General features: G+C 47.5%; 1 protein-coding gene across 3 annotated transcripts; it reads left to right on the forward strand.

Moving 5' to 3' along the window:
• Positions 1-4,782: 4,782 nt before the first annotated feature.
• PLAU (plasminogen activator, urokinase) lies at positions 4,783-13,338 on the forward strand. 3 transcript variants are annotated; one of them, XM_019954159.2, is made up of 13 exons: positions 4,784-4,886; positions 6,050-6,154; positions 7,256-7,366; positions 7,699-7,786; positions 8,235-8,268; positions 8,407-8,514; positions 9,136-9,310; positions 9,500-9,591; positions 9,779-9,998; positions 10,209-10,357; positions 10,941-11,081; positions 11,427-11,575; positions 12,218-13,338. In XM_019954159.2, the coding sequence occupies exons 4-13, from the start codon at positions 7,730-7,732 to the stop codon at positions 12,392-12,394; spliced, it is 1,302 nt and encodes a 433-aa protein (XP_019809718.1). In that variant the 5' UTR covers positions 4,784-4,886; positions 6,050-6,154; positions 7,256-7,366; positions 7,699-7,729; the 3' UTR covers positions 12,395-13,338. The 3 variants fall into 3 exon arrangements, with proteins under 3 accessions (XP_070638369.1, XP_019809718.1, XP_070638368.1); XM_070782268.1 differs by having other exon boundaries at positions 4,783-4,886; positions 7,256-7,786; XM_070782267.1 differs by lacking the exons at positions 4,784-4,886; positions 6,050-6,154 and having other exon boundaries at positions 7,238-7,366.
• Positions 13,339-22,185: the final 8,847 nt, after the last annotated feature.

The following is a 22,185-nucleotide window of genomic DNA, read 5'->3' on the forward strand; positions in this document are numbered from 1 at the left end:
TATCCATTCCCATGACTTTGACGGTTACTCTGATTCCCCAAATTCTTTTAGTTTCTACATGGAAAAGTCCCTCCATTAGCCATACGTTTGGCATTTTTAAAACTATCATTATTATCTAAACAAGGAACAAGTACAGAGGTGCTGAAGCAATGAGCTTTCAGAGAACAGATTCTTTAGAAAAATCGCCTCAGGGTGACTGGGTTGGCACAAGGCTCTCAGGTGTACATCCCCTTCTTGATTCATCTGTCTGTGAAACTCCGTCCCAAAGTCAGCCTTCCAGCCCTGGATTTTCCCACCTCTGCTCTCTTCGGGCCTCCATCTCAAAGGATAGGGTTAGAGTTGAAGCCCCAGTCGATAGAAAATGTGTGATTTAGTTGGGCATTCCTAGGGGGAAAAATAAAGTAACACTCCCTAGGCATGCACTGACTGACATTTTCTCCAAGCTTGTTTGATGGTAAGAATCTTCTGGGATGTATATAAAGAATAAGATTCCTGAACCCACTTCTGGACTTAATGAATCAGAATTTCCTAGGAAGTTACCTGAGATTTTGTAATTTTTAAAACATTTAAGACAAGGTTGGAAAACATAACATTAGTAAATATTTATTATTACAGATTTTCGGGGAACCTACTTAACAGGGTATATTTTTTCCCCTCAGAAAGAGGTAAAGGGACAAGACTATTGATATTGACTTGGCTGTGTGTCCTCAACCTCTCAGGGCCTCAGTTTCCTTATCTGAGGGGTGGATACTGCATCTCCTTCACTGAGGATTAAATGAGAGAATGCACACAGGATGATTACTCAACGCCTGCTAAATAAAATCCATGCTCAGTGTAGAGATGCTATTGTTATTTCCCCACAGAAAAACCCTAGGTATCTCCATCATATAAATATGCGTGAATAACAGTTTTGAAAAAGAAAAAACTCACCTTTGATGCTTCCAGAGAGCCACACAGAAAAATAAGCACATGCAGAAGACCCAGTGAACTTCTCTGACTGGACCCTGCAGATACAGCCATGGCTGGGTTTATTAGGCAAAAGGAGGAATATTTTTTCAGTCTGGCTCAAGCTGCACAGATAGGACTCAACCCAGACATGACTTGGACTACTGGGGCACTCTGGGATGGCACCATGGGGTTAGAATAGGGATATTAGGTATAATGACTAGCATCTCCACCTTCCTGACTGAATATGATATTGCCTCAGAGGTAGTTCTCCAAACCCGGGAATCAACAAACCCTGGGTGTGACTCTCAGCTCTACCATTTGCCTGCAGTGTGACCATGGGTAAACTGCTTAAACTCTGGGACCCTCAGTTTTCTCATCCATAAAAGGGTGATATTAATAGTACCTTCCTTAAAGGTTGTTGTTAACACTGAAAAAATGCTGATGCTGCTCAGTCGCTTTAGTTGTGTTCAACTCTTTGTGACCCCATGGACTGTAGCCTGCCAGATTCCTCTGTCCATGGGATTCTCCAGGCAAGAATACTGGAGCAGGTTGCTATACCCTCCTCCAGGGGATCTTCCCAATCCAGGGATCAAACACATGTCTCCTGTATTGCAGATAGATTCTTTACCGCTGAGCCACTGGAAAGGCCAGAAAAAGAAAATGAATGTAAGCAACAGAAGTTGGCTATTATAATCTATCTTCAACAAGGGATAGATTATAATATCCCCTTGGAGAGAACTGACTTCCTCTTTAGTTTCTGTCATATTACTACCATCACTGTTCTCAGAGTAAACAGGAGCCTCCTGGTTAGATTGTCTACGTACTATTCCTTCTCTTCACTCTGCACACAGATCTCTTCCAGGGGCTCCCTGCCATGCCGCCTGCCCCCTCTTCTCACAGACTTCCATACATTCCATCCTCTAGTATCTTCTAAAAGGGAACTGACCTCTCCCCAGGATTTGGTTGCCTCATCACACTGTTATCAATCACCGTTTGGAGAAAAGAAACACCTTCCACAGGTGGGTAGGAAGACAAAGAGACTGAGGGTAGGGATTGAGGGTGGTCAGGAACGGAGGAGAGCAGATTCAGAATAGGAGGGGGAGGCGGGGGAGGAAATGTGTCACGAGGTTCCTCAAAATTGGTGAATTCTGAATCTCATTTTCAGTGAATGAACTCAGATGATTCACTTCCCTTCTTCAGCCCTCTACTTTCCTCTCTGTGTAATGGAAAGGGAAGTGCTGCGTTTGTGTTAAAGGCAGAGTTATAGGATGCAGCGTGCGAGAGTCCTAAACCCATGAAATTATACCTCATATAGGCTGTGGATGTTATGTTGGTTTTCTTCTGAACAATATTTTTGAGTATGCTAGCTCCTAGTTGAACATACTTCCTTTAACGGCATTGACTTCTTGGCAGTTTTTAGCAAACCCATCAGTTTTTGGTTTCCCATTCTAGTCTTTTGTTCCTGGAATCCCTTTTAGCTTCCAGCTAAGAAGCTATTGCCATCCAATAACGTGTTCTGGGCTCCAAGCAGAAGTCCTAGGACCAGGGCCTAGCTTTGTTTCTGGTAGGTGGCCTCAGAATCCAGAAGGTCTGGAAAGCCATAACCAACACTCTTTGAAGTAATAAGTTCCTGATTTAGGAAGTAACCAGATTTAGATTAGGGACAAAGGAAAATCTGGCCAAGGCTCAAAATAATTAACTCAGAGTTCTGAGCTTCCTGGCTTGGGTGGGGCTAGAAATTGGACCAGACATGATGAGGCAGAAATGATGAGAATGGGTAGGGATCGTAAGATGAAGCTGGAGGGTCCAACTTGGCCCCTTTGTTCACTGAGGAAAGACTATAACCTCAGGGTATAGCCCCTGGGCTTTTTGCTTTCCATGAGTAAGGAAGCAAGTATGTGGTTTCCCCCGCCCTACTCTTTCCACAGGCCACTGGGGGCCTAGCAGCTCCAGCACCTCCCCTATCATGTTACAGGCCCCAGACGTGGCTTCCAATGCCTACTGTGAAACAGTATCTTCCCCCTTAGCATTAAACATGCAGAGAGACCCAACATGTCTTCAGACCCAAGGAAATTATGCGACCAGCATTCAGTACCTCCTTCCCAGAACTGCAGAGGAATCTGTCTGTCCCACGAGTGTGAAAGAAAGAAGAGTTTCAGGTCACGGACAACTAAAGAGGAGAAGGAGAGAGTGGGAGTCAGCGCTGTGGGGGTGAGCAGCGCACACAGCTGGCCGGTTGCTGGGAACTGTTGGCTAAGGACATAGCATTGCCACTTGACTGGAAGCCTGGGATGAAGTCCCAGGAATAGCCTGGACTTCTGAGCCAGGACAGTCATAGACAGGAAGGCAAGACAAGCATTTGAGGTAGGAATTATAGTTTACAAATTTCATCCGTGAATCTCTAGCATCTAGAACCGTACCTGACGCACACAAGGCCCATGATAAATACTGAGTGATTTAATAAAGGAATGAACAAATGATTTCACACACGACTATGACCTCATTCAAAGTGAGGCACAGGCAGGGCAGGCGTTGCCTCTTTTTGTACGTGGTCAACTGAGACCCAAAGAATTAACTGTCTTGCCTGAGGTCATTCGACTGGGACGTGGCTGACCTGTGGCTAGACACTGTACTTTATACACAGTACCAAGTTGAATATTCTTGGTACAGCATCCCAGGAAAACATCCTGTGACTCTACATGAACTTCCCTTTGGGTCCTGCTAGTCAGAAAATAGCCCTTCAGTGGGCCAGCTTCCTAGACACAGTCTCAGGGCCAAGTTCGGCATCCGGGTCCTCCTTGCACATTTGGCCTCCGCCTGCTTTTTTATGAGTCTCTCCAGGAAAAGGCGCCTCTCCATTAGTCTCTTTTGCCACATCTAACTTGAGGGGTGTGGACTGCTGAGATGTGGAAGCAGGAGGTTGGTGGGTTTATTCTGAGAGTCAGGAACAGAATGAAACCACATATATTCAGTTCCTTATTTTCTCACACTTGATAGAAACCTCAGATACCCTAGACCACTAAGTTAGTTTCAGGAATTCAGGCAAGAGACTAACTCATAATATAGCCGGGGCCTCCCGGGAGCTCAAAGTCCATGGTCCAAGGTGTGTTTCCAGAAGGAGGTCTCCAAAGCCAGCAAGAGGGCTCCCCTAAGCAGGAACATCTTACATCTGATCCTTCTCTTCAGAGTCTTCTGTTCTGAATCCTTCTCTTTGGAGGCAGTGAGGTATAGAGCACAGGACCAAGGATGAGAAAATCTGGATTCTAGTGCTTGCTTTCCCACTTATCAGTTATGTCTCTTCTCTCCACCTCATTTTCCTCATTTACAGAATGGGAAAAACAATTCCCAACTATGTAAGGCAGCTCTGAGTTTAAAGAGGAATGGTTTGTATCAAGGTGCTTTTTAGCAAAAGACAGAAATTATGTCAGTACTATTTTTTTATGGCAAGGCAAAAAAGAAAAGACCAAAAGGAGGAGGGAAACTTCTAGGGTGCCCCAGAATGCTTTGTTCTCACTTGTTCATGGATTCCTTCATAATAAAGCACCAAGGTGCATCAGGTGCTGAGGGAGAGAAAGATACTTAAGATGTAGTGTCTGCCCTAAAAGAATTAAAAGATGACTGTGCACCAAAAGATGAACACAGATTTCAGAGAGCACCCAAAGGTCACAGAGTGGAAAAGAAATTCTATCTTCACAGAAGCTCTAGGATTGTTCAACCAGGTGAAGAGGCCACAACAGGAAGGAGGGGGAAGAGGAGTGTCATGGTGCATAACGGTCTCCAAGTCTCTTTGTCCGGGAGGAAATGAGGTCATCCTGCTCTCAGAATCAGCATGACAGCCTCCAGCCAAGTAATCTGAAGTCATGAGAGCTGCCGGGAGAGTGCTGTGAATCACAAGAGTCAGCTGGGAATTTCCTGATAACTAACCTACAAGTTTCGGGGTAAGTCCTCAGGCTGCAACATCTCTGTTTACATTTTGATCACGTTTATTTACAATTAGTGGGTTCTAACTCCAAACAAAGCATACCACGATCTTCTAGAGGAAGTAGCAAAACTGGTTCGGAGGCCTCTAGCATTCTGACTCAGTACGTGAGGCTGGCAGCTCAGAGCTGGGCACAGAGAATCCCTCCAGAGGACGATGGGTCACCGGCCTCACAAGCTGGATAGTGAGCTTGTACTTTCCCCAGGCAGAGGCCGGAATCCTGAGACCTCTGGCTGGAGTAGAGTAAAGAGGCTTCCCTTCTTCCTGCTCTCCTGGTACTCTCTCCTACCCGTCTCAGGTGAACCCAGACCCAGGGTCCAGGTTTGCCAGGCAGCAAGATGCTGTAGGCCTCTGGTGGCCCAGACGGTAAAGAATCTGCCCGCAATGCGGGAGACCCAGGTTCAATCCCTGGGTTGGGGAGATCCCCTGGAGAAGGGAATGGCTATCCACTCCAATATTTTTGCCTGGGAAATCCCATGGACAGAGGCTACAGTCCATGGGGTGGCAAAGAGTCAGACATGACTGAGCCTTTAACACTAGGCAGGGAGAGGGACCAAGCCTTATGCCTCTTTGGGCCTCCCCGTGGGTCCCTCCTCCTAAGCCTTGGGAGGATTCAGCCTTCTCCCCTTCCACTGAGGTGACAGGGTGGATTCAGGTGACTCCAAGCCCTGGTTCCCAACACTAGGGGGAAAGGGATGGGGGTGACTGAACTTCAGAGTCCCTACTGTGGTTCTTCAGCTCTGCCTGAGAGACAGGTGTACATGCATGGACTTGTGTGTGTGTACACAACTGGGCACTTGCCCTCAGGCAGGAAGTATAAGTAGAGTTCTTTACACATGGTCTTTCTGAAGACCAATCTTACTTGATGAGCAATTATTTTACCTTACTAGAAACCAGGTTTTATGATATAGAATACTAAATAAACATGCATTTAAAACTGTAATTATCTTTTTGGAATGGGTGATATACAAGGATATTTTCAAAAATTTAACAGTGCAAAAGGCCATATAGTGAAAAATAAATCTTCCTATTCGTGTCCTCCAGTTTCCCAATTCCTTTCCTCAGAGGTTAAAACAAGTTTCTACATTAAGAAGGCTTTATTCTTCCACTGTCTTTATTAAGTGACAATACTATGGATGGTTCATTAGAGGAACTTCCTGGAAGACACATCAAAACTTCAATAGAAAGCATCGACAGTTTGTGCCCTGAGACTTTATTCTCACGTGGGTGAGTGTAAAATCGCCTCAATCGTGTCTCTTTGGAACTTTATGGACTCTAGCCTTCCTGTGTCCTCTCTAGGGAGATTCTCCAGGCAAGAATACTGGAGAGGGTTGCCATGCCCTCGGGGGATCCAACGCAAGTCTCTTATGTCTCCTGCATTGGCAGATAGGTTTTATGCCACTCATGCCACCTGGGAAGCCCTGTTCTCACAATCCTACAGAATCATAGCAGGATTCTTATCCAGTCCTTATCAAGCCCTCACTTTCAAAGACCTCCCTTAAATCAAACTGCAAAAGTGAAAGTCGCTCAGTCGTGTCCGACTCTTTGCGACCCGTGGACTAGTCCACGGAATTCTCCAGGCCAGAATACTGGAGTGGATAACCTTTCCCTTCTCCAGGGATCTTCCCAACTCAGGGATCGAACCCGGGTCTCCCTCATTGCAGGCGGATTCTTTACCAGCTGAGCCGCAAGGGAAGCCCAACCAATCTACAAATTCTCAATAAAATCCGACGCCCTCCCCCACCCCTTGACACGACCAAACTGCCTTACTGCAGTAAGCAATAAACTCAGCTTGTCTTATCCACTGGTTGTGTTGATTTTGGAGAAGCTGGCATACTACAGGGGCAGCTCCAATAAGCAGGGTTTTTGGCTTTTTTTGGTGTTTTCAGCGAGCGTGCATTTTCACATTGAGAAAGACTTCACAGCTGTATGAGCTGCGGGCTATGCCCCTAAGCCCAGGGGTCCGAATCGCTGTCCTAGGCAGTTGGAGGCCGAGGGTGGAGAAGAGCTGGTTTACTGGAGGGGAGCGTCTCCCTAGCGCCTCTCCTTTTGGCAAGTCGGGAGGTGGAGGGTGCTGCACCCGGCGGGCCCAGGCCAGGTGAATGGAAGGAGGGGGCGGTGAATTTAGTTACCTCTCCATGTCTAGGTTCAGACCTGGTTCGTCCCCTCCCCTGGGGACCGCGCTGCCCCTCACGGTTTCGGTTGTGGAAGCCTGCGGGGTCCAAGTGGCGGCGCGCCCTTAGGGGAGGGGAGGGAAGGGAGCGGACCGGGCGATCCCGGGCTGGGGCGGGGCTAGAACTGGGGCGAGTACTAATATAGAGCCTGCAGTGCCGGCTGGCAGCACAGCGCAGAGATTGGAGCCCTAGACCCCGGCGGAGCATCAGAGTGCCTACAAGTCCCCACAGTCCCGGTCCTGCGCCCCTCTGGCCGTAGCCGCGGGTGAGTGTGAGCCTCCCTGAGAGCGCAGAGTGGAGGCGGGGGACCCCGATCCTGCCGGCTTTACTTCCCCTTACAGTCTGCCCCTGCTCGGCTGCGTCTGCGCGCTGAGTCACCGCACCCCGTGCCTATGTATACCCCTACAGCGGCGGGTCCAGGCTGTGCTACGACCCCCTGAACCTCCAGAGAGGGGAGACGGGCCAGGCCCGGGGAGCCAGGTCACCGCGGGCTCGTCCCGCAGGGAACCTAGGGGCTCCAGCCCTGAACTGCAGTAATCCACCCCGTCCGCCTTCGCGCTCCTCCGCTTCTTCCCCTGACTTCTCCTTCCCATGCAGAGCTTCTGTCTAGAGCCCCAGCCTTGCCACCATGAGGGTCCTGCTGGCATGCCTGCTCGTCTGTGCCCTGGTCGTGAGCGACTCTGATGTGAGTGGCTTCCCTGCTTTGACTCTAGGTGGCGGGAGGCGGCTTGCAAGACCCCGGAACAGCGCAGGGGAAGGAAGGGGCTGCATAGGCAGCCCGAGTCCTCCAAAATTAATCAACAGTAGAGCCAAACAGGGAAAAAGGACAGGTGTGGCATTGGGGCCTTGAGAACTGGGGAGCTTGCACTTGCTGGCAAGGGAAGAAGAAGCCGCAGGGACTGCCCCAACCTGCTGGCACCTGATTTGTGAAGCTTATTTGAGTCAGTTCATTTCTCCCTGCTGGAAACCTATGATCTTCCATATGAGATCTAGTTAGACATGAACAGGGTGAGGAGAGAGGCAACTGGAGGGAGGGTGAGTTTTGGGATTGGAGCCAGTTCATCTTCACTCTGGGGTCTCAGGAGCATGGAACCTTTGATGAACTTTCTCTCTCCACTCCCCTTCTCTTCCAGGGCAGCAATGAAGTTCATAAAGAGTCTGGTGAATGTGAGTATCTACCGCTTGAGCGCAGATATCTTGGAAAAGCCTCAGGGGGCAGCCCCTCCCTGTTCTTGCTTCAAGGCTGGTTCTCCCCTGGCCTACTCCCACGCTCCTTGCTTACCCTCCAACCTTTGTGTTTTCCAGCGAACTGTGGCTGTCTGAACGGAGGAAAATGTGTAACCTACAAGTACTTCTCCAACATTCAGCGATGCAGTTGCCCAAAGAAATTCCAAGGGGAACACTGTGAGATAGGTATGGGGGTCCTGACTCTAACTGGGAGGGGACAGGGGTACCAGTGATTTGGGGACAGGGAGACATGGGTAGGATGCAAGAGCAGGCAGGAGTTTGGAGGTGGAGTGGAGGGCATCTTCACCCCCATGTGATGTACAGTGAACACACACTGCCTCATGAAGCTGCTGCTGCTGCTGCTGCTGCTGCTGCTGCTGTTGCTAAGTTGCTTCAGTCGTGTCTGACTCTGTGCGACCCCATAGACAGCAGCCCACCAGGCTCCCCCATCCCTGGGATTCTCCAGGCAAGAACACTGGAGTGGGTTGCCATTTCCTCCTCAAATGCATGAAAGTGAAAAGTGAAAGTGAAGTCGCTCAGTCGTGTCCGACTCTTATCGACCCCATGGACTGCAGTCCACCAGGCTCCTCCGTCCATGGGAGTTTCCAGGCAAGAGTACTGGAGTGGGGTGCCATTGCCTTCTCAGCTTATGAGGCTGGGGCTGCACAAATGTAAGATGGGGGTGGAAAGAGACTCTTTCTAGGACCTTCTACCTCACTGAAATCATCTGAGGCCTGGCAAGTTCTCTAAAATGCCTGTCTGAACTTCCTTCTCTAATATTTTTCTCATCCCCACATTCTTCCACAGATACATCGAAAACCTGCTATCAGGGGAATGGTCACTCTTACCGAGGGAAGGCCAACAGAGACCTCAGTGGCCGGCCCTGCCTGGCCTGGGACTCTCCCACCGTCCTTCTGAAAATGTACCATGCCCACAGATCTGATGCCATTCAGCTGGGCCTGGGGAAACACAATTATTGCAGGTAAGTGGTAAGTAGGGGTAACAAGGACCTTCCTCATGGCCTCACAGAAACCCCTGTTACTATCCTGTTTGCCAAGTGCTGGCCGTAGTATGAGAAATCAAGGCCATTGGTTGAGTCTTCTCTGAAGGGGAAGATACAGAAAAGGCAATTTGGCTTGGAATGACACCCTCCTCCCCTCTATGTTGCCAGGAACCCAGACAATCAGAGAAGGCCCTGGTGCTACGTGCAAATTGGCCTAAAGCAGTTTGTCCAGTTCTGCATGGTGCAGGACTGCTCTGTTGGTAAGTGTCAGTGGCCTGTTTATGATGGTGGGGTGGAAGGTGACAAACTCCTACGTTCCCTTATTGCATCACAGGAGGGATGAGGAGGGAGGCCTGCCTGGCCCTGAAAACTGGGTGGTCAGAGGACCAGGAGCAAAACACTTTATCCTACCTCCCTGCCCAAGACATCCCTTTCTTTCTTCTCCAGGAAAAAGTCCCTCCTCTCCTAGGGAGAAAGAAGAGTTCCAATGTGGCCAGAAGGCTCTGAGGCCTCGCTTTAAGATTGTTGGGGGACAGGTCACCAACGCCGAGAACCAGCCTTGGTTTGCAGCCATCTACAGGAGGCATCGAGGAGGCTCCATCACCTACTTGTGTGGTGGCAGCCTCATCAGTCCCTGCTGGGTGGTCAGCGCCACACACTGCTTCATGTATGTTCCTTCTTTCTTGGCCCTGACCCTTCTGCCCAAAGGAATCCCTTCCTCCTTCCCAGCAAAAGATTCTCCTTATTTCTGATCCCTCAGCCTCTCTCTACATGGCCCATGGCCTTGGGGAGAGGTGATGCTCTCAGGTCATTGTGGTGGGGAGGGGAGAGTGACAGGCTCTCACAAGATCAGATTGTCTGACTGATCTCCCCACAGTGATCACCCAAAGAAGGAGAACTACATTGTCTACTTGGGTCAGTCACGGCTTAACTCCGACACACGTGGGGAGATGCAGTTTGAGGTGGAAAAGCTCATCTTGCATGAGGACTATAGTGCGGAGAGCCTTGCTCACCACAATGATATTGGTGAGTGGAAAACCCTCATCTGCTCAATGATGATAGCTGGCGGGAAGGGGATCTGGAGAGACCTGAGTGGGAAGTTGGGGTTGTAGGGGAACTTGAAGACCCTGCTTTAAAGGGAGCGGTAGGGAAGGGTTCAGAGTGAAAAACATGAGAGCCCTGGTGCTCCTCTGTAGAGTCCCTGAATTTCCAAACAGGGAGCCTCCGCTGGGTGGCAATAGCTTGGACTGGGACGCCCTTTCCGTTGCGGGATGGAGCCTCTGTCCGTCCCAGGATATAGAACTTGGAGAGGGTACTGGGGCTGGTTTCAGCCCAACTACCTCTGTCAGGGCTTTCTGCAGGAAAAAATCCATACAGCTGTATGCAGTAGCCCTGGCTGTGTAAGCCTCTGTCAGCAACTGGAACAAAACCCTTGAAGCATGGAACAGAATAGGCTTGTTTTAGGTGACAGGCTACCACCAGACCTCCCAGGATGCCCTCTGACCTTAACTGATTCAGGAACAGACAGCCTCAGGGTTTGGAGGGGAGTGATGGTAACCCCCTGACCAGGTGGTGATCTTTCTCCTCTGCCTCCTTCCTGCTCCCCTAGCCTTGCTGAAGATCCGTACCAGCAGAGGCCAGTGTGCACAGCCCTCCCGGTCCATACAGACCATCTGCCTGCCCCCAGAACATGAAGATGCTCATTCTAGAACAAGGTGTGAGATCACTGGCTTCGGAAAAGAGAATCCCTGTAAGTGACATTTGGGTCTGGCTGAGAGGGTCCTGGAGAAAGTGCTGTAGCCTGGAAGTGAGCTCAGCTTGATCAAGGGAGGACTGTGGAGAAAGAGGTGGGAGCACGGTGGAAGCAGCAGATGGGTCTAGGGATGGAGTGGGGAGCATTATTTAGGAACTGATGAGCCATAAATTTAAATGGGTGAGGGACTACAGGTGGGGTAAAGACCTAGATTTTGGGTGGGAAAAAAATAAGGGCTTTCCCTGGTAAGGACACTTTTTGGTCCCCTCCCTGACAGAGCCCCAGTGTGCAGACTGGACAGACACATCTTAACATAAATTCCTCCCTGTTTCCTCCATCCAGCTGACTATCGCTACTCAGATGAGCTGAAAATGACTTTTGTGAGTCTGGTTTCCCATGAGGTGTGTCAGCAGCCCCACTACTATGGCGCTGAAGTCACTGACAAAATGCTATGTGCGGCTGACCCACAGTGGGAAACAGATTCCTGCCAGGTGAGAGTTCCAAGCATCTTTCTCCATCACCCTGCTCTCCCAGGGCTTCTGGGCTTTTTCCTATCTACTTTGGGGAGTCTCTCTCCAGTCAAATTCCCAAGAAGCCAGGACCAGGACCGGGGCTCCAAACATTTGTCAAGAGCCTGGCTCTGTGCTAGGCACTTCAGACTCAGAAAGGGACAGGGACTAAGACCGTAAGAAAGAGAAAACATTAGAAAATCGTACAATGCAGTGCTCAGAGTGTCGTGTGAATTATCATTGATCAGCTGTTTAGAAGGAGGTGAGCACCAGCTAGATGGCCATGGCCATGGCAGGGGGCGCTTTAGCGAGAAAGAATGTGACTCTTATCCATAGGGAGGCAGAGGGAAGTCTAGAGAGCATTTCAGTTTGCAAGATATAAAAATGAGAATGACCACAGCATATCTTGGGATGGGAAGGAGAAGTATAGGGTCTGAAAATGTAGATGGAATTGTAGATAACAGGACTTTGAAAGGCAAGCAGAGGATTTTTAAATTTGATGTGGTAGGAAATGGGGAGTCACTAAGGACTTTGACTCTAGGAAACTCTCTTTCCTCTCTTTGGCATGACTGGCCCCCTTCTCACTTCTCCTAGGATTCACCTTTTGTGTCTTTGGCTTAACAGGGAGACTCAGGGGGCCCGCTGGTCTGTACCATCCAAGGCCGCCTGACCCTGACTGGGATTGTGAGCTGGGGCCGTGACTGTGCCATGAAATACAAGCCAGGAGTCTACACAAGGGTCTCAAAATTCCTGCCCTGGATCAACACTCACACCAGGGGAGAGATTAACCTTGTCCTCTGAAGGACCCCAGAGAACCAAGGAAAGCACCACCCACTCCCATGCTGACCGTCATTTTTGCAGTAGGGCCAGCTGCACAGCTATATGTAAGGAAGAAACTGAGGAAGATGGACTCTGCAGAGGTGGTTTTGCTTGTGGTACCCCCAGGGTGAACGACAGTAGACTTAGCCTCACTAAGTCTACTTAATGAGTAGATATAGTCTGGGTGCTGGACGCCCAGATCCTTCCTGATCAGGATGGAAGGGTGGTCCTGAACCGGGATGGTATTGTCCATTTCTGGACTAAAGCTTCCTGGAGTTAAAAATGGCATCTCCTGTGCATAGGTGGAAGGAGACCCAGCTCCCTGGCAGTGGGCCATTCATGAGGCCCACTGTTGGGAAATGAATAATTTCCCAATTAGGAAGTATAACACAACTGAGGTCTCTTGAGAGAGCTCAACCAATGAAAGAACAATGGTTTGGAGAGTAGAGACACTAATAACTTGAGGGAAGGGCTCTGACATTCCATGGATGTATCAGGAAACGTAATATATGCGTGCGTATGTTTGCACACTTGTGCGCAAGCTGTGTCAGTGTAAGAGCTGGTGTTCTGTGTCTGACTGCAAGACTAGATACTTCCCCAAATTGTCTGGATGTGACGTCATACAGAATAGCCTGTTTGGAGAAGTCGTGGGTCACTCCTGGGGCCTCTTGGGCCTCCCAAGTGATGATGTGTATAAATGTATCATTTTGGGGCAGACTGTGAGAAGCACTAAATTTGCAGTTTAAGTTTCACATAGATGTTTTCTTGGCCAGTTATCCCTTCCGACCTTCTAGCTGAGTTCATCCAATCCTCACTGAGTGAGGCAAGGACCACTCCTGTACACTGAATATTTAATGATTATATTCTGGTATTTTTATTTATATCTATTTTTGTAATTTTGAATAAATATGATCAATCAAATGTGATTTTTCTGAAGATTTTGGCTCTTTCCTGGTGCTTGTATGGGAGGGAGTTGGGAGCATAAAAAGTAGAAGATGACGATGGTGGAATGCATCCCAGGGTTTTCCATGGGGCTATATCTTGGACCTAATGGGCCTTCGGGAAGGAGAATCTAGGAGAGTTGTAGAGCAGATCCTCCATAGCACATAAGGTACAAAAAGGTGCCCCAGGGACTTCTCTGGCGGTCCAGTGGTTAAGACTCTACCTTCCAATGTAGGAAGCGCAGGTTTGATCCCTGGGGAACAAAGGTCCCACATCTGGTGGTGTGGCCAAAAAAAAAAAAAAGGTGCCCCAAGCCAGAAGTCCACAACGTGATAAATGGTGTGCAGGCTTTGTCAACTCTCAGTTCCCCTCCCGAGCCTGATGCCTTTGGGCAGTGCACATCGTATTCAACTTTACACGGTGATCCCTCTTTAGGACTGCGTGTGTGCTACGTCGCCTCAGTTGTGTCCAACTCTTTGAGACCCCATGGACTGTAGCCAGCCAGGCTCCTATGTCCATGGAATTCTCCAGGCAAGAATACCAGAGTGGGTTGCCATGCCCTGCTCCAGGGTCTTTAGGATTAGTCTCACCATATTCTCTTCATTCTATCCCCAACGATCCTTGGGCTGAATTCACCAAAGCGGGAGACATGCACAAGCTGCTGATCCAAAACCCAGCCCAGCTTGAGTTGGTGGCATTCAGGAAACAGAAAACGTAATTTCCCATAATTTGTGTATGAGGATGGTGCTGAGTTTCCCCGGTGTGTTAATGAAGTTCATGACCAGCCTTTCCTATCCCCAGTATCGGGAAGTTCAGAATCTAAAGCTGAGTGATATCCTAATGTATGTGTACATGTATTTTGAACCAAACATCAACTTCTTAAAGATTGGATGTAGAAGGCAAGCCAGGAGTTATAGCTGGATGCCAAAATACTGAAATTTCCAAGCTATGTTAGTGAATTTTGGCAGTGTTTCTTTACTAAGTCACCTGAGAACTTTAAAAATAGGTAGATAGTCTATGCTCCACCCACAGAGGCTGTGATTCAGGTCAGGACTGGTGCCAGGGCTCGTGAGTTTAGAAAAATTCCCCAGGTGTTTCTGATATGCATCCCTGATTCAGATCTGTTGGGGACAACTGGCCTGATTATGTGAAGAACTCAGTAAATTCAAGATGTGGTCAGGATATTCTGTTCATTCTCTGCATGAACAGTTAGATTTCTGAGCAGGGTTTGAAGGTACAAGGTCTCCTAGCCTTTCTGTTCAGAGAATCTCCAGACCATGGACCCCTGGAGGGCAAGGACCCAGAGCATTCAGTTTTTAATCCCCATAATCTAGCTTGTTTCATTCAGTATGATGCAGTGGTTCAGAGCATGGATTTTGGAGTCAGGTGGCCCAGACTAAATTCCTGTATGACTTGGGAACAACTCTAAACCTTTTGTGCCTCAGTTTCCTGATTGGTTCACAACAAACTGTGAAAAATTCTTAAAGACATGGAAATACCAGACTATCTTACCTGCCTCCTGAGAAATCTGTATGCAGGTCAGGAAGCAACAGTTAGAACCCGACATGGAACAATGGACTGGGTCCAAATGGGGAAAGGAGTACATCAAGGCTGTATATTGTCACCCTACTTACTTAACTTATATGCAGAGTATATCATGTGAAATGCCGGGCTGAATGAAGCACAAGCTGGAATCAAGATTGCCAGGAGAAATATCAGTAACATCCGATATGCAGATGACACCACCCTTATGGCAGAAAGTGAAGAAGAACTAAAGAGCTTTTTGATGAATGTGAAAGAGGAGAGTGAAAAAGTTGACTTAAAACTCAACATTCAAAAAACGAAGATCATGGTATCTGGTCCCATCACTTAATGGCAAATAGATGGGGAAACAATGGAAACAGTGAGAGATTACATTGTTTGGGGCTACAAAATCACTGCAGATGGTGACTGTAACCATGAAATTAAAAGATGCTTACTCCTTGGAAGAAAAGCTATGACAAACCTATAAAGCATATTTAAAAACAGACATTACTTTGCCAACAAAGGTCTATCTAGTCAAAACTATGGTTTTTCCAATAGTCATGTACGGATGTGAGAGTTGGACTATAAAGAAAGCTGAGCACCGAAGAATTGATGCTTTTGAATTGTGGTGTTGGAGAAGACTCTTGAGAGTCCCTTGGACTGCAAGGAGATCAAACCAGTCAATCCTAAAGGAAATCAGTCCTGAATATTAATTGGAAGGACTGATGCTAAAGCTGAAACTCCAATACTTAGGCCACTTGATGCGAAGAGCTGACTCATTTGAAAAGACCCTGATGCTGGGAAAGATTGAAAGCAGGAGAAGGGGACAACAGAGGATGAGATGGTTGGATGGCATCACCGACTCAATGGATATGAGTTTGAGCAAGCTCTGAGACTTGGTGATAGACAGGAAAGTCTGGCATGCTGCAGTCCATGGGGTTGCAAAGAGTCGGACACAACTGAGTGACTGAACTGAGCTGAACTTCTTCATTGGTATAAAAGAAGTATCTACCTCCCAGGATTGTTATAAGGATTCATGCACTCAAAATCTCTTAGCCAAAACCCTGGCACCTGGTAAAGGCTCATAAAACAGTGCCTACTATCATAAAACTCAGTACATTCTTATAGAATTGAATTAGGAACCCGCCGCCCCCTCTTCCACACCAGGACTGAATACGTGTGTTTTGTGGAGGCTGAAATCTGCTAGGAGAGAAAGGCACAGTGTGAAGGAGCCCAGCCCACACTGAGTTGCTTCTCAGCCTCTGCATTCTCACCCAGGGGCTAAGAAAGATCGTGTTCCAACACGAGCAGCACCAGCATCAGGGCTCCAGACACTGAAAACAGGAAGTATAAACCCCACTGGCAAGTTGAGCAATGCACTGCTAACAATCTTCAGACCATTTCCCAGCCACCTGACTGACCCCCAGCCAGCTGCTGTCTCTTCCCTGTCACAGACTTCACTCGGGGTTAGCAAGGATCAGCCACTTCTCCAGCAACCAGTTTTGTGGCTCCAGATATGACTCTGACACTCACTTTAGGGAATACCTTTTTCTAGTGTCCCCATGTTCTGGACCTTGTGCTAAAGATCCTTCCCCAAGGATCTGGTTTAATCCTTGTAACTATCCTATTGATGGGGGAAGGTGCCATCCTTAGCCCCATATAACAGTAGAGAAAATGGAGGCACAGAGAGATTGGGTGACTTGCCCAAGGCAGTGTGGCTGGTAAGTTGTGGAGCCAGGCTTCTGACCCAGGCAGCTGGCTCCAGAGCACACAGGCCCAGCACTATGACATATGACTTCTCAGCAGGGCCCCACCTGAGGGAAGGTTAGCAGCCCTCTTTTCAAGCTCCCTACTTCAGGGATGCTGGCTTTGGGGAGGCTAGGTGTGTCAGAATTTCAACCCTGGCCTAGATTATAATTCTTCTCTCTTAAAAGACTCCCAGGCCAAGTGACCAGATCACATTCAACCACCAGTTGCAAAATAACACTTCACCCTTCTCAAGTGAACCTCAGCCTTTTTGGTTGAAATCTGATTTCATTGAAGTGGTTTTTGCTTTCACCAGAACCCCACCTTCTGAAATAGTCTGTGGCCCATTGCATTATCAGGGCCTGACTTGATTTCCACTCATGCTCTGCCTTTCCCAAGCCAACCTCCCACAACAACCACACCCCTGCTTCCACCCTCACCCCAACTTGCCCACCTTCTTCCCCAGCTGCAGACACTTGAGCCTGCCCTTTGAATCACAGTGAGAGGAGTTTGCTGAGCTGTACTTTAAACAATAGTATTATTGGGATATACTAATTCACATGCCATACAATTCACCCATTTAAAGTGTACAACTCAATGATTTTTAGTATATTCACAGAGTTGTGCAAATACCATCACCATCAATTTTAGAACATGTTCATTACCTCAAAAAGAAACCCCATACCAGGGAAGAGGGATAAATCAAGAACCTGGGATTAACATATACACTCTACTATATATGAAAAATAACCAACAGGGACCTACTGTATAGCACAGGGAATTCTACTTGGTGTTCTGTGATAACCTATATGAGAAAAGAATCTGAAAAAGAATGAATATATGTACAACTGAAACTAACACAACATCACAAATCAACTATAATAAAAAAAAGAAATCCCGTACCTGTTAGCAATCACTCCCTTTTTCTTCCCAGTTCCCTCAGCTGCTAATCTACTTTCTGTCTCTATGAGTTTGCCTACTCTGGACATTTCACATTAATGGTTTGCCATCTCAACCTCCTCCACTTGGCCCTGAATATTGGGCTCCCCAAGACCAGACCTAAGACCAGTTCCTCTTCCCGCCCTGAACTTACTCCCACACAGTCTTATTCACACTCATGTGTAAATTACCATCAATCAACAGTTGACTTACAGATGCTTATCTCCAGCCAGACATCTCCTCTGAGCTACAAACCCTTAGTTTTTATTGTCTACTTGACACTCCTTTCGGCTTTCACATACAGGGCACTTCAAACTCAGCCTGTCCCAAATCAGCCCTGTCTTCAGGCCCCAACCTGATCGACTTCTATTACTCTCTGTCTCAGGTGATGGCACCACCTCTATTCACATCCAGAAAGCTAAGAGTCATCTCAATGCATCTCTCCTTTCACCCTCTTCATCCCATCCATCTCCAAATTCTGGCATTTTGTCTCATAGTGCTTGAGGTCATCCATGTCTCTCCACTTTCACTACCACCATTACTTGAGCCCCTGCCACCATCCACTCTTGCTTAGACCACCACAATAACTTCCCAAATGGCCTCCCCAGGTTGGGAAGCTATTGACTTCTAGCTTTGACTCTAGAGTCAATTTGACTCATTGACTCTATCACTTCTTTCACTCGCTCCACACTCCCACCACTACCACACTACTGCACAACTGCCCTCATCTCACACGCTAGCAAAGTCACGCTCAAAATTCTCCAAGCGAGGCTTCAACAGTACACAAACCATGAACTTCCAGATGTTCAAGCTGAATTTAGAAAAGGCAGAGGAACCAGAGATCAAAGTGCCAACATCCACTGGATCATTGAAAAAGCAAGAGAATTCCAGAAAAACGTCTACTTCTGCATCATTGACTATGCTAAAACCTTTGACTGTGTGGATCACAATAAACTATGGAAAATTCTTAAAGAGATGGGAATACCAGGCCACCTGACCTGCCTCCTGAGAAATCTGTATGCAGGTCAAGAAGCAACAGTTAGAACCCGACATGGAACAATGGACTGGGTCCAAATGGGAAAAGGAGTACGTCAAGGCTGTATATTGTCACCTTCTTATTTAACTTATGTGCAGAGTACATCATGTGAAATGCCTGGCTGGATGAAGCACAAGCTGGAATCAAGACTGCCGGGAAAAATATCAATGACATCCAATATGCAGAGGACACCACCCTTATGGCAGAAAGCAAAGAAGAACTAAAGAGCCTTTTAATGAATGTGAAAGAGGAGAGTGAAAAAGCTGACTTAAAACTCAGCATTCAAAAAATGAAGATCATGGCATCTGGTCCCATCACTTCATGGTAAATAGATGGGGAAACAATGGAAACTGTGGCAGACTTTATTTTCTTGGGCTACAAAATCACTGTAGATGGTGACTGTAGCCATGGAATTAAAAGATGCTTGTTCCCTGCAAGAAAAGCTATGACCAACCTGCTGCTGCTAAGTCCCTTCAGTCGTGTCTGACTCTGTGCAACCCCATAGATGGCAGCCCACCAGGATCCCCCATCCCTGGGATTCTCCAGGCAAGAACACTGGAGTGGGTTGCCATTTCCTTCTCCAATGACCAACCTAGATAACATATTAAAAAGCAGAAACAGTACTTTACCAACAAAGGTCCATCTAGTCAAAACTATGGTTTTTCCATTAGTCATTTATGGATGTGAGAGTTGTACCACAAAGAAAGCTGAGTGACGAAGAATCGATGCTTTTGAATTGTGTTGCGGGGAAAGATTTTTGAAAGTCCCTTGGACTGCAAGGAGATCAAACCAGTCAATCCTAAAGGAAATCAGTCCTGAATATTCATTGGAAGGACTGATGCTGAAGCTCAGGCTCCAGTGCTTTGGCCACCTGATGTGAACAGCTGACTTATTTGAAAAGACCCTGATGCTGGGAAAGATTGAAGGCAGGAGGAGAAGGGGACGACAGAGGATGAGATGGTTGGATGGCATCACCTACTCAATGGACACGAGTTTGAGCAAGCCCTGGGAGTTGGTGATGGACAGGGAAGCCTGGCATGCTGCAGTCCACGGGATCGCAAAGAGTCAGACACAACTGAGCGACTGAGCCGAACTGAACACCCCCACCAATCCATTCTGCTCATTGGAAGTAAGAAATCTTTTGAAAATGCAAATGGGCTTAATAACTCCCATAACTGCTGCTGTCTAGCTTGGGCACGGTCCAGCCTCTACCTCTTCTCCAGCTCTGCCTGACACCAACCTCTTCCAGGCTTGCCTTACTCAGCCATTCTCTTACTCATCAGTTCCTCTCTCACCACAGGGCCCTTGTTTGTCATGATCCTTCCGGCTGGGGTTTTTTTCGACTGGTTAAGTTCTTTCTATGCTTCAGAGATCACTTTGCCAAGGAAGTTTTTCCTGGGTTGCCTCTATCTATAGATGATCCCAGGGCTTTCCTGGTGGCTCAGACTGTAAAGAATTCTCCTGCAAAGCAGGAGACATGAATTCAATCCTTGGGTCAGGAAGATCCTCTGGAGGAGTAAATGGCAACCCACTCCAGTATTTTTGCCTGAAGAACTCCATGGACAGAGGAGCCTGGCAGGCTACAGTCCAAGGGGGTCACAAAGATTGGGACATGACTAAGTGGCTAACACACACACACAGGTGATCCCACTATTTTGTCTACAATCTCATTACACTATGCATCACCTCTCTCATGCACTTGTCAGTGTTGCAATTTTACTTTTGCTGTATCGTATCTGATCAACGTTTGCTTTTCCCTACCAAGTTGTAACCTCCACGAGGGACCGTGTGTTTTGATCACCACTGTATCCCCAGCACTAAGCATGATGTCTAGAATATGGCAGACGTTTAACAAATGTTTACTGAATGAATGCATTCTGATGCGTTTCTTTCCATTTTTTTCCTCTGCTTCTTTTTTACGTAGTTATGTTCACATTCTATACATAATTTTGTATCTTGTCCTTTGCCTTTTTCATATTTTATCATAAGACACTTCCTGTGGTATAACAAATTTCTCCAAGCCTATTATGTACAATGTAGTTAATAATAACACTAATCCAACCTACCTTTCTGGATTGAGGCATCACAGATAAGGTATGTGAAAGTTATCTGTAATCTATATGTACATATCAGACAGTACTATTTTCATTTAAAAGGAAATGGAGGTAAAATTTCTCTCTGGTGCCCTCCCCACCCTTACCCTTATACCTCTTTACCTTGGGCATTTTTTTGTTTTTCGGTGCCCTTGTTCTGCCTGACCACATAGTTAAGGTTTAAAATAACTCATTAACTTTAACATGCTACCAGCCCAAAGAGTTTCGAAGGTTTTCTAAAAGAAGGGCATTCTGGCCAAGTTGATGAGCGTTGGGGGCTAGGAGAGGACTCAAGATACTTGCTGATTTATTCTTCACTCATTCATTTAACAAATGTCTGTCAAGGGCTGGTCATGGGCCTGGCACTATGCTATGTACTGAGTGTAGAGATGAAAGCTCTAGTTGTGGCCTCAGTGGGCTAGAAGTCAAGTAAGGAGCAGACGTGCAAATAGCAGAGCACAATGAGAGCACAGCTATACGACATTGTAAGAGATGGGCACGGAGGGCTGCAGCCGAATCTTGAAGGGCAAATATGGAAGGGACAAAGACAATCTGAGTAGAGGAACCAGTGCATGGAAGGTAAAGAGGAAGGAGAACACAGGGGGCACTCAAGGAACTGGATTCAACTGGATGGGCTATAGGGCCAACGCTGGAGAGACAATTTGGGTGGAGGGATTGGCGAGAGCTGAAATCTGAGGGCCTAGAGGACTCTGCCAGCCTCGTGAAGGACTTTGGACTTCATTGTAATGAAGAGTCATTAGAAAGTTTGCTGTATGTGGTAGCAGTGTGAAAGACTGAGTAAAAGATTCTTTGGCCTAGATGAGACTATGGAAAGAGAAAACCAGCTTAGAGACTAGTACAGTCAGCTAAGTAGAAGCTGAAGAGTGTTTGAACCAGGGCAATGGCAGTGGTGTGGGAGTGGAGGGTATAGATACGGGAGATTTGGGGGTGGGGGGCACAGGGGAGACTTGGAGTCTGGCTAAGGTGAAAGGAGGAGAAGGACGTATCATTTGATTTAGCCTCCTGCCTTTCGATAAGCAAGATATCGCATAATTTTACAGGTGAGAAACTGAGGTTTCGCTGTAAGTGATTTCCCTAAAGCCATATCTATTAAGTAGGGCTTCCCTGGTGGTTCAGATGGTAAAGAATCTGCCTGCAATGCAGGAGACCTGGGTTCGGTCCCTGGGTTGGGAAGATCCCCTAAGAAGGGAATGGCTATCCACTCCAGTATTCTTGCCTGGAGAATTTCATGGACTGAGGAACCTGGTGGGCTATAGCCAATGGGGTTGCGAAGAGTTGGGCACGACTGAGTGACTAACATTTTCACTACTTCACTTTCACATCTAATAGGTAGTTGACCAGACTTGGGTTACTACTGGTGCAATTTTGGGGCTCAGCTTCTACAGGGTAAGCTAGACCTGCTGATGACCTCTGTGACTGTCCACACAATCAGAACAATTCTCATCATCATAACCGCAAGTGGCACCCAAATG

This window comes from Bos indicus, chromosome 28 (genome assembly GCF_029378745.1).
Source record: "Bos indicus isolate NIAB-ARS_2022 breed Sahiwal x Tharparkar chromosome 28, NIAB-ARS_B.indTharparkar_mat_pri_1.0, whole genome shotgun sequence".
Taxonomy (NCBI): domain Eukaryota; kingdom Metazoa; phylum Chordata; class Mammalia; order Artiodactyla; family Bovidae; genus Bos; species Bos indicus.